Below are 12,222 nucleotides of genomic sequence, written 5' to 3' on the forward strand. Positions count from 1 at the left end.
TTCACATATTCACAATTTTTTTTTTTTTTTGGGGGGGAGGAGACACACCATAGTTTCGGATGTTCCCTCCAGTCTTCCTCCCAGCATCCCGGCCTTACCTGGTGGTCTAGCAGGCTTTCAGGGCAGGAGCGATCTTCCTACGCTCCTGCCCTGTGTAGATCGCCAATAGGAAATGGCTGCCATGAGCTCCCATCATAGTCTCAAGAGACTATGGGAACTCACGGCAGTCATTTCCTATTGGCAATCTGCACGGGGCAGGAGCGTAGGAAGATCGCTCCTGCCCCGAAAGCCTGTTAGACTACCAGGTAAGAACAAGATGCCGGGGGAAAGGCAGGAGGGAGGTGGGTCAGAGCCAGACGAGAAGTTATTAGAAGTGTATTTAGGTCAACTTGAAACAATGTACAATGAACAACAGTCACTGCACAAGCATATCAGCAACATCAATAACAAAAATTAAGAAAACATAGGTATGACATGAAATGATTGCAAAACCAGAACACTAAAAGATGTTCTAAAGCATTATGTCGTACTGTACTGGAAAGAAAAATAATCTGTCATTTTCTTCTGGGCTACATTTTGATACTGTATCACCGGCACTCCCCGTGCCTTGTAGGTGGAGCCTGCATGTCCATTATAGCCGAACAAAACAACAGCTAAAAGCGGCTCTGGGGACCAAATTATTTGTCCGTTATATGCGCGTCTGGTATATGCGGTGATTTTCTGCATGTTCATAAAGGCGCACAGCTGGAACCAGCGAACCTCGTCCGCTATAGACAATATTCCGTTATAAGCAAGTCCGTTATAACAAGATTAAACTGTAATACCATTCACCAGTTCTGTTAAGAGGAGACAGTTAAATTACAATCTCCAAGAATAAAAACTCTTGAGGTTGGGATAAAGAAACAGGCCCCAGTGCGGTGTCACAAGTGTTGGGTGGTTTCCTGTGATATGGGTTGATTTATGGATAGTGTTAGAAGCCACAGAAACCAAATTTGCCTTGGCCAGTGTGGCGAGAGAAGGATACTTTCTACAGATCAAGGCAAAGGGTTGGGGGGAAGCATATTCAATGCCCCGATTCCAAAAAGGTTTGGACTCAAGAGAGTAGAACATTGCATACTGTGCATTTTCTTGCAACACAAATCAGATCTATCCCTGGAGATCCTCCAAAGGTTGTAGAAATGTTTCATCATGAGAGGGTTCAGAATCCATTCATGTAGAGGGGTGCTCTTGGTCCCTCCCTGATGACTGACATAGGCTACTGCCGTTGCATTGTCGGAGAAGACTCTGACCACTTTGCCCTCAAGAGTCTTCTGCAATCACATCAGAGCCATGTCGGAGAAGACTCTGACCACTTGGCCCTCCAGAGTCTTCTGCAATTGCATCAGAGCCAGCTGAATAGCTCTCTGCTCCAACTGGTTGATTGACCATTTCCTCTGACAGGGTGTCTAACACATCTGGATGGGACGACAACTGCAGTGGGTTCCTCTTTCCCAAAGGATGACAACTGTCATCAACACAAACCAGGAGGCAATCCGCAGTGGAACACCCTTGCAGAGCAACTGCAGGAGAAGCCCACAAGCCATGCTGGCCTGAGCCTGTTAAGCCCAGCGAGAGAGTAAGGCATGCTGGAGAGGATGCATATATGCCCTTGCCCAAGGAATCACATCCAATGTAGCAGCCATGGACCCCAAGACCTGAAAATAGTCCCACGCCGAAGGAGCCAGCTACTCCAGAAGGGAAGACATCTGGACACACAGTTTCTGTCTGCATGCTTCTGGAAGCTCAGATATTCAAAGACTGTGTGGGTGTCAGATTGCTCTTTCTGTAGTTCACAATCCAGCCCAGGTCCTCTAGCACCTGGATTATCAGATCCACCATGTGTCGACCCTTGGCCAATGAGGGAGCTCTGATCAGCCAGTTGGCCAAGTAAGAGCATACCTGCAAAACCCATTTTGGGTAAGTAAGCTACCACGACCACCATCACCTTGGTGAAGGTATGGGAAGTCATTGTGAAGAGGCATGGGTTGGCGTATATTACACAGAAGCGTTAGCAGAGCTACACAGAGACCTCCCTAGTTTTGATCAGAGGGTTTTATATACATGCAAACACATATAAAACTTTGAAAAAGTCAGGATAATTAACAAGAGACCAGGAAATCGGTGTGTAGCGTAGGAAAATGGGAATTTCATGTTTATGTGAATTGTTCGGTGAAGTAAGACCACAGAGGAAATCAGGATATATATAATACATGGAGGTATGAAACTGCCTCCATTATATTCTCTCTCTTTCTCTGTCTCTGTTCAGGTTTTTCCCGCCTTGAGCTTCCCTCGTGGTCTAATTGATACCAGATGGGCTTGAGCTGGGTATACTGGGCATAATAGAGAAAGTTTTCTTGCATTAAATATGAATGAAATACATGGTATGGATATATGTGGATGAAAGGGGCCCCAAGCGAATGATGGATGTATGAAAGATATATATGAAAGAATGGTGTGTACTTAATTTCTAATATTTTATATATTTTAAACCTGAAAGAACACTAAGGAAAAATCCTAAGGCAACATCTGGAAATAATTAAGTTAGATTCAGAGACCTGTATCAGTCTCTAGCATAGGAAGGGGGGCACTGGGAGCCCACACTTAGGAATGTGCCAGTGTAATTTGAACCTGTCAGTTCTTGTAACGTTTAGAGAAGGGAGGGGGAAATATCCCTCCTCCTTTGTCTGATGCTGAAAGGAAGGGCCAAAAACTTTTCAGCAGGTTACATAGACGAAGTGTCTGAAATAAGTATATTCAACCTACTTAAACTCCTTCTTTGCCTACTCTCTTTATAACATTCCCATGTATAGTCTACTCCCTGGTATCATCATCTCAATATCCTAATTAGCAACAGGTTTTCAAAAAAATCAACTTAATCCATATTATCTTCCACTATAACCTTCTACTTAACATTTTATGAAAATCAGATAAGCTTTTATGCAATGTAACCAGAATTAATTTTCCCATGAAATGTAATTTATTATGTTATGTAATTCTTATGTAATGTTATTTCTTATGAAATGTAATCAGAAATAATTTCCTATGTAACATATCCAGAAATATTCTCTGATATATTGTATCTATGTCTTTATCTATACTATCTGCTTTATCTAATAATTATTTTTCTTGGGTACTTTAGCTAGATTGTGAGCCTTTGGGACAGTTAGGGAATTTCTAGTACCTTTTTTCATTTATTTCAATTTTTATTGCATATTTATGGTATCTATACTGTAAACCGCTTTGAACCTCATGGTATAGCGGTATATAAGAAATAAAATTATTATTATAAGTTTTGAAAAGGACAAAAAGAATATTGAATATGTAATAATGGGTTTATGTATATTCAGAAATGAATGTAAACAAAAAATATGATTTTCTGGAACTTACATTCCATGTTAAAAAGAAGTTCTTTGTCCAAATCTAAGGACAGCCTCTGTTAATGGATTGGCTGACAAGTAATGATGTCATGCAGGACAAAAGATATATATTGGGGAGCAACGAATTATCGAGTTGAAATCTTTGTCAGGAAGGCCAGCGTTTGGCATCTGTAAAGATTTCCCAGATGACGCAATAACCCTTTTGAGGACCATTCTGACAATTAATAAACGGAAATAACTATTTTAAAGAAATTTGCGTCATGTGTTATTTTTCATGTACTGCTTACACACCTAGAGCGAAAGCTAGTCGCTTACGGCTGCTTAGTACGCGTGTGCTTCCATGCTCAATTGCCAGCCCAAAGAGTAGAGCCAAGAACTGGTAAGGATGATCCAATACATGAATCTTTTGTACAAATTTAGGCTATAAAAATTTCGCCAGTGGCTCTTACCCAGACTGATCCTCTGAAGGAGATAGAACTTTTAAGAAAACCCTTCAACGACTTTGAGTTATTCAAAACTCGGCTGTTAGATTGATCTTTGGGTTGAAAAAATGGGAACATCTAAGTCCCTATTATCAAAAATTGCACTGGTTGCCCCTGAAAGCAAGAGTTCTGTTCAAATTTTCTTGTCTTTGTTTTAAATCAATATTTGGGTTGGCCCCTACGTATCTGGTCTCTCATTTTAGACTGAACAGTTCTAACAGGCTTCACTTATCCTACAATGAAGGCCTGTCGATATAAAAGATTCTTGGATAGAACTCTTGCTTTCCAGGCAGGAAAACTGAATGAATAGTTGGGCAATATCATTATGCATTCCTCGTCCTACTTTAGTTTTAGAAAATTAGTAAAAGCAAAATTATTTAATCGATTTGTAAGTTAAGGTTTTACTGTTTTTATTTTCACATTGTATGTATGTATGTATGTACTGATGATTTTATATTGTGTTTTATTCCCTGATTGTCCAGCACTTCTTGTTGTAAACCGCCTCAAACTATTATGGCTTTGGCGGTATATAAGAATAAAATTTAAAAAAATAATAATAATAAAAGTATCAGCTTTGGGCTATATGCAAAAGCCAGCAGCTTCCACAGGAGCAGGGTTCTAGTGGTGGAAGTGGGGGTGGGGGGAGGCAGGGGGGTAGAGAAGATCATCTTGTATAAAGGAAGAATACTGCGAGGATCAGGGTGGTCAAGAAAACCATAGAGAGCACTGGGAATTGTCATGCAAAAGGACCAGTTCTGCCTGAAGTAGTTCTGGGACAATTGTGGTAGTACTTCGTGGCTGAAAAAAAGCAGGATCATCCTGAACGAAGGACTATCCTGAATTGAAAACTTTTTTTTTTTCCCAAATCTTTATTCATTTTTATATCTCACAACAAGTGAACAATAATACAACAATTGGTTCATACAAATCACTTGAAAATCTTTTCTATTATCATTGTAAATACATAAATTTAAGTCCCTTCCCTTCCACCAATAATATAATTCAAGCATATTTTACATATATTATATTCAAAGATGAATTGAAAACTTTAAAAGTTGGACGAAGACGCTGTGAGCAGTATCTCTGAGGTGCTGCAGAACTGGGGAATACCATGGACTTTGTAGTCTCTAGATTTATGTTGCTTGGCAGAAAGGCCCTTTGCTGAGACAGATTGCTTCCTCAGAACTGTGCTGGAGGAAGAAGGTTGAGGGTCAATAAGAGGTTCTTTACTGCTCTTGCAGTCACAGTCTCAGGAGCTGGTGTGTTTCCCTTTGCCTACAATGGTCTGAGCAGTGTTACAGAAGTTACACTTTTTCTTTATCTTAGGTTTTTCAAGGTTGATTTTATTGAGGACTGGCTATGTTGGGCAGTTCTGTTAGCCCACAGATCAGTGAGAAGTCATCGAATGTAGCTGGGAAAGAGTAAGGGTGGGGTGAAGGTGGGAAATGGAGCAATGGTCCTGAGTCTGTGAGCCTTGCACTCTAACCCTGGACCACTGGGCCCAACCCGACCATGTGTCTCAGGCCGCGCCCCCAAGTGGGACCTAAGGCTCCAGGGCCTATTCTGATTGGCCCACGCGCCTTAGGCCCCACCAGTAGGCGGAGCTTTAGGACGGATGGGCCAATCCGGCCTCATTCCTTCGTTGGCTGCCTGCCGGACAGGCGGGTTTGGCTCCCGTCTGTCCGGCCAACTACCAAAGGTACGGGGAAGGGGGGTGGGGGGGTCGTGGGGGTCGGCCAGGGGGGTCGCGGGTCGGCTGGGGGGGCGGTCGGAGGTTCTTGGGGGGGGCGGTCGTTGGGGGGGGGGGGGGGGGCGTGGAGGGCAGGAGGGCCTGGGATCCCTCCTGCCCGTAATGTAGTGCGGGGTGGGGTTAGGGGGTCGCCGTGGCCAGGAGGGTTTGGGCTCCCTTCTGGCCCAACTACACAAAGGTACGGGGAAGGCGGGTGGGGGTGTCGTGGGGGTCGGCCAGGGGGGTCGCGGGTCGGCTGGGGGACGGGCGGAGGTTCTTGGGGGGGGGCGGTCGTTGGGGGGGAGGGGGTTTGCGTCGAGGGCAGGAGGGCCTGGGATCCCTCCTGCCCGTAATGTAGCGCGGGGTGGGGTTAGGGGGGTCGCCGTGGCCAGGAGGGTTTGGGCTCCCTCCTGGCCCGATATTGTTGGGGAGTCGGCGGTCCTTCGGGGTGAGGGTGCGAGTGGTCCTGCCGGGGGGGGGGATGTATCGGACGTCGGGGGGGGGGCATCAGGCTTTCAGGATGGGGACAGACCTTCAAGGGGGGACAGGACTTCAAGGGGGGACAGTGCACGGAAAGTCAGGGGGGTGAACGGAGAGTCGGGACAGCGCACGGAAAGTCAGGGCAGTGCACGGAAGTCAGGGGGGGTGAACGGAGAGTCGGGACAGCGCACGGAAAGTCAGGGCGGGCGAAAGGAGCGTCGGGCATCATGCGCGGTATACCCGTGAGCGCGGTATACAAAAGTTTTTGTACATGTCATTGTGATTTCTGCGCGCTATACCCGTGTGCGCGTTTTACACGAGTGCGCGTTATATCCGCGAAAATACGGTATTGGTGGGAAATTGAAAACCATTGGTCTTTTGATAAATAGCTTTATTTATTTATTTATTTGAGTTTAGAGGAGTCAAGAAGCATGTGTAGAAAGCCCTTTCCATGATTTATGGATAATAAGAGACTGATTGTAGGAAAGGACTGGAGGCGGAACCCCTACATAGGTTGAGAGTAGTCTAAAGTAGACTTTTCTGAACCGGGGAGTGCCAACACAGAGAGCTGTCAGATACATTCCCCTGCTTATCTATAAAGAATTATTTATTTTTATTTATTTATTTAAAAATTTATATACCGCATACAACTATGTGGTTTACATATTACATACATATTATCCTGCACCCCTATGATCACCACACATTTATCACAAACGTAACTAGACAAACACATTTTTATCATCCTTCTTATAGTGGAGAACAAAATACCAAGTCAGTATATATACAAGCATTATCAGGTCAAGTTTTAACAATTAGAGATGCAAAAGGACATTAAATATTAAGCTCTTATCAGAATATTCCAGAGAACCATATCTTTAAATTAGAAAGTCATTAGCATAGGAATGCATTAACGAATAATTGCATTTTCAACATTTTCTTAAAATTAATCTTCCAAGCACAAAATCACAAAATACCAGGCAAGGCATTCCAAAGTTTTACACCAGCCACCAACATCATTGATGCTCCAGTCCTGACTTGCACGATAGACATCCTACCTTCCAAACTTAATTTCATTTTATTTTCTGATCTTAAATATTTTCCGGATTTATATATTTCAAAGAACTCTTGTAATACCTTTGGGGACACATGATACAATATCTGATGAATGGTTGCAAGAATCTTAAAGTGCACTCTTTGCTGTATGGGTAATTACAGCTACAAATTTGTTGGGATAGGTCTCCAACTTTGCACATCTAAATCTATCAATACTAGATCATTCTTCGTTACAAAATGTTTCAAGCTCTGTCAATATCCTTGAGGAGCATTAATATTCATCATCTTCAAGTCATGCCACAAATTTTCTATTGGATTGAAGCTGGTACTGACTAGCCCACCCACAGACATTTATAGTTTTGTTCCTTAGCCAGTATGGCAAATAAGCTGCAAGCTTTAGGTCAAGATTAAACTAAAAGGTGAACATATGTCCCAGTATAGCTTTCTTGCAGAATGCATCAGATATTCCTTAAGGACTTTTCTGCAATTTTCTCTAGTCATTGATACTTTATCTTGATGCCCTAGTCTCCAATGATGAAAAAAAATCCTAAACATGATGTTGCTACTACAATGTTTCACAGTAAGGATAGTGTTCTCTGGATGCTATACTTTCTTGGGTTTGTGCCACAAATGTCACATTTTCCATTCAAGAAAAAAATATTTAGTTTTGTCAAACCATAAGATATTTTGCCACATGGCTACATTATCTTCCAAGTGTTCTTTGCACACTTCACATAGCAGGGCCTCTCTGGAGGAGGATAATGTGGAATCCACACATGGTTTACGTCCCTTGTGGGCTGTGGCGCACGGAATACATGTCTGCAAAACCGCAAGCCATCCGCTGCATTTACGGCATGAATCCATGTCATCCTGTTCTGAGGTGGCCATCTGTGAAGTCCAAAAAATATAGTTTAAAAAACTTTAAAGAAAATCCAAGATGGCCACCACAGGTGCCGATTTTGCCTGAAAAACGCCCGTTAAAAACGCAGGAAAACGCAAAAAACAGTGATTTTAGGATTTTACAGGTGGGGGACCAGGGCATGCAGGGAAACCTCCCAGAACCCCGATTTAAGCACCCCCCAAAATTGGCAAATTCTATGACTCACAGACACCACAGAGACATGTGCTGCAATGAAAGTCTATGGCAGCCTGCAATACACAGTACAAGCAAGGAGATCAGTACCTCAGTAACTGATTAAACTGGATTTTTCAGGTCTTCTGACCGCCTCATCTTCCCTGTCACCTCAGATCACAACCACCAGGACCCCTCAGGGAAATCAGGGAAGACATGCGGTGTGGTTCCGATCCCGGTGTACCTCCACAGAACAGCAGCAGCCTGCTCTCTACCCCTTTGCAGATGAACCAGGGGAGAGATGGTTCCTGATCCTGGAGACCTGATCCATTCTGCAGGCTGTCCAGAGGGCTTACTGCAGATTAAGCTTAGAGAGTACCCTCAAGAAGAAGACAAATTTTTAAATGTCTGCGATCTCCCACCGAAGGATCACTCGCACAGAGTTGATACGCAGCACATGGGCAAACCCGCAAAATAAATCAAAAAGACTAAAGAGATCTCAAGGGAAGTCGACCCCTAAGGGAACATCTAAGGACAATGTAGATTTGTCTTTATTTTTGGAAAGTTCTCTTGAGGTGGTTACAGATAGAACTACTCTTTTGCTGACTCTAGCTCTGGAAAGTGATAGGGAATGTTTTACGTTTATATTTCCGCCATTTAAATGATAAATTTTTGGGTTCAAATGTTAGGATTTTTCCAGATCTATCACAAAAAACTCAGAGGCATAGGAAGGAGATCTTGGCCTTGCGGCCCAGAACCCTAGCCCTCGGAGCTACTTTTTTGTTAAAGTTTCCAGCGAAATGTTTTATTTCCTGTCAAAATAAAAATTTTCTTTTTTTTGAGCCTAAACAATTAATAAACTTTTTAGGACCAAAGGAAGGGTCTGCTTAGTCCATTGATTTATGACCTGACCATCGGCTGTAGCGTGGATAACCAGAGCTGTTACTCTATATAGGATAATTTTCTTATTACAGTGGAATGTATTATTATTTTTTTATTTCCATGTCTTGAATCCATTATTTGTGGACTAAATAATTGTTTTGTATTTCTTATACATTTATGCGTATGCATATGTTAATTTTTATTTCCTATTTGTGCATATTCTGACCCTTTGTCAAGATTGTTATGCTTGATGAAAATGTAAAATTATATAAATAAAGAATTTTAAAAAAAAAAAAAAAATCAAAAAGACTAGGAATTGAAAACAAATCATGAGCAGAAGAAACTGATTTCAACCATGCAGAGAAGCTGAAGGTACAAAACTGAGCATGACAGGAATCTCCCGGGCAGGTAGCCCAAATGGGAGGGATCAAGTTTTTGTAGCCCTGCAGCAGAAGCTACCAGACATACAAGAACCCTTGAATTCAGCCTCCAGAGGGTTGTACAAGAAAAAAGGATTGCTAAAAATCCAAGATGGCTGCCACCAAGAAATTTGCACCAAAATTGCATTTTTTTACCCTAAGCAAAGTACAAAAATGATAATTTTAGGATTTTTGAGGTAGGGGAACACAGTGGTATATGCAGAAGCCTTCAAAACAGTGAAATTCAGACCCTTCGATTCACCTCACAGGCTGCGACAGCCTTACTCTCTGTGAACTGTCCTGGTAATGTGCTGCAGCCTACCTCCGCTCTCTTAAAGTAGCTGGATGCTGATCTTTGGGTTGTCATTCAGACATGGCACCTGACCATACCTCTAACCCTGTGGACTTATAGACATGCTAAGAGAAAGGGTGGAGGCAACAATGCAACCAGCACCCTGCGAGATACCACTGAACCTCTAAAAGACACCTAACAGCCTGCGTTTGAACCCCTGCTTAACAGAGAGTGAGGAAAATAAAACATGGATGGCCCCGAACTCCAAATAAACAAGTGTAGGCTGGACAAAAGGTACCACCAGGGTTCAGCCTGTCGGCTGCAGACCATAGTCTGCATCTTCTTTACACAGTCAAGAGCTGAAGAAACACTTCAAGTACAAAGAAATCCTGAAAAAGGGACAAAAACTAGATAAAATAAGAAAAAAGGGAGAGCAGAACAGAAACACTCTTTCAGGCACACGAGCAGAAAGGAAAAATACAAAGACCTGTCTAGAATTTCTCACCTATTGCACTGGAATAGCTTTTCTCTGCTCACACCAGTATAAACCTAGGAACAGGAGAAGAGGGGAGGGTCTAGGAGGCTGGGATGGAGAACAGAGTAGCCTTTTGCTGCTTTATTCTATTTGCTTCCTTGTCAAGTTTGCATGGACGAAATAGGGAGAGGATGATGCTGGAGTAAAGGGGTCTCAAATACTCAGCATAACACAACACTCCATTTGTATACTGCAAACACCTCAGAGTTCTATATGGTTAACATAAAAAGAGCTGTGCATTTACAGAGAATTACAAAATAGCAATGGAAACATACATTACATCCACATTATTCTCCCCAAAAATGCTTAAAGAAGTAAGTTTTTAACATTTTCCTATAATGACCATAAAAGATACAGATGCTTGTATTATAGGGCCTAGTTTTCTCTCCCAATTAGTAACCTAAAAAGCCAATATCTTTTCCACAAATTTCAATTTAAAGTAGCCCCTTCCAGTAGGAAACAGAAAAAAATGAAGGGCGCCTCGATATTGTGATAGGGAGGCACCTGTCACGGAGAAAAACTCTGCTTTAAAACCCACAATCCCTAGAACTAAGCCAGTTCAGCAACCCGAGAATATGATTTTAGCCAAAGTAAAACAAGCAGGGTTAAAACAAGAGAGCCATCCACCAGGAAACCTAGAAGGGAGGGCTCTCAAACCACAGTCTAATTGCCCTTATTCCTCTCCCGAGAGCAGAGAAGTTTCCCTGCAAAACCAAGCTGTGAAACAGAGAATCAACCTAGAAGGAGGCGGGGGCTACATCTGGGAAGCTGCAAGCACATAAGCCTTCAGACATGAAGCAGAATGGGAATAAATTAAACTCAACTGAAGCTGGGAGATATGAACCCAGCACACAGCTCCACACTGGACATTCCCTCCACAGACACAGAAAGGGCCGTCATGTGAGCGGACTGCTGGGCACGATGGACCACTGATCTGACCCAGCAGCAGCAAATCTTATGTTCTTAGCCACCCAGAGAAGGACAAACAGAAATTCCCCAAGCAGCTAAGTACTGGAACCCTGCAAAGGGATTTATAAGGGAAAGGCAAAGTTATGCTACAGAGCGGGAAAGAGAAGCTTGGCCAGCCAGCAATTCTATCTACTCTGTAAGGGGGAGGGGAATGGGAAAATGTAAATGCAGAAAGCATGGAAATAGCTGATGATTGTGATACCAGTAGTATGGGCTGGGAGAGCCATCCTAGAATATAATTTGGCATGGAGTTTTAATGTAACTGCTTTCCAGACTGCTCTTTGCAAATGTTTCGCCAGCCAGAATATTAAATGAGCTAGGAACGTGTATGTGCTGGGGGAGGGCTACAGAGTGCTGACAAGAAACAGGGACCATGCACATTCCCTGAACAAACTTCTAAACTGCTGTGAAGTAGAAAGGGGTGCTTGGAAACTTGGATGGGGCATAGAACATCTGTATGCACAGGAAGGGCAAAATGGGAGAGGTCCCAAGAGAGAAAAGCAATGAATGCTGAGGCGTTAAAAGCCAATGAATACTGTTTTGCTTTATTGTTGGAACTGGCTATCCTATAATATAGCAGGCATTGTCTTGAGAGAGGGGAGTAAGTTGGCCGACTGCTCCCAAAGAGGGAACCTAGCTACCTGCGGGTAGGGGTCCCAACAGAGACTATAATATTATTTTGACATTAGTATTAGTGGCAAATGAAGCCTGGTGGCAATGAACTTTGGATGCTTTACTCAGGTGGCAGTGAAGACTGAACTGAATTGAAATTATCACTGGATTTAAGTCTGATATTTTGGGGGGGGGGTTTCTTGTGGTCAAATAAAGTGTAAACCTTATTTTGAACTGAATCGAGAAAAATTCTGTGTTTTTCTTTTCACCAACCAAAT

The 12,222-nt window shown here is 42.8% G+C and overlaps 1 protein-coding gene across 12 annotated transcripts in view; it reads right to left on the reverse strand.

The window, feature by feature from the left end:
- TULP3 (TUB like protein 3) overlaps positions 1-12,222 on the reverse strand; it is a 203,006-nt gene that overhangs the window by 80,538 nt on the left and 110,246 nt on the right. The window contains exon 10 of one of the 12 annotated variants that reach the window (XM_033952422.1): positions 6,801-8,051. The exons of the other annotated variants lie outside the window; for them this stretch is intronic. Coding sequence (XP_033808313.1) covers positions 7,797-8,051 — 255 coding nt within the window. The 3' untranslated portion in view covers positions 6,801-7,796. Of the gene's footprint in view, positions 1-6,800; positions 8,052-12,222 lie in introns of those variants that run through there. 12 annotated transcript variants of the gene reach the window in all.

Source organism: Geotrypetes seraphini, chromosome 7 (genome assembly GCF_902459505.1).
Source record: "Geotrypetes seraphini chromosome 7, aGeoSer1.1, whole genome shotgun sequence".
In the NCBI taxonomy this organism is placed as follows: Eukaryota; Metazoa; Chordata; class Amphibia; order Gymnophiona; family Dermophiidae; genus Geotrypetes; species Geotrypetes seraphini.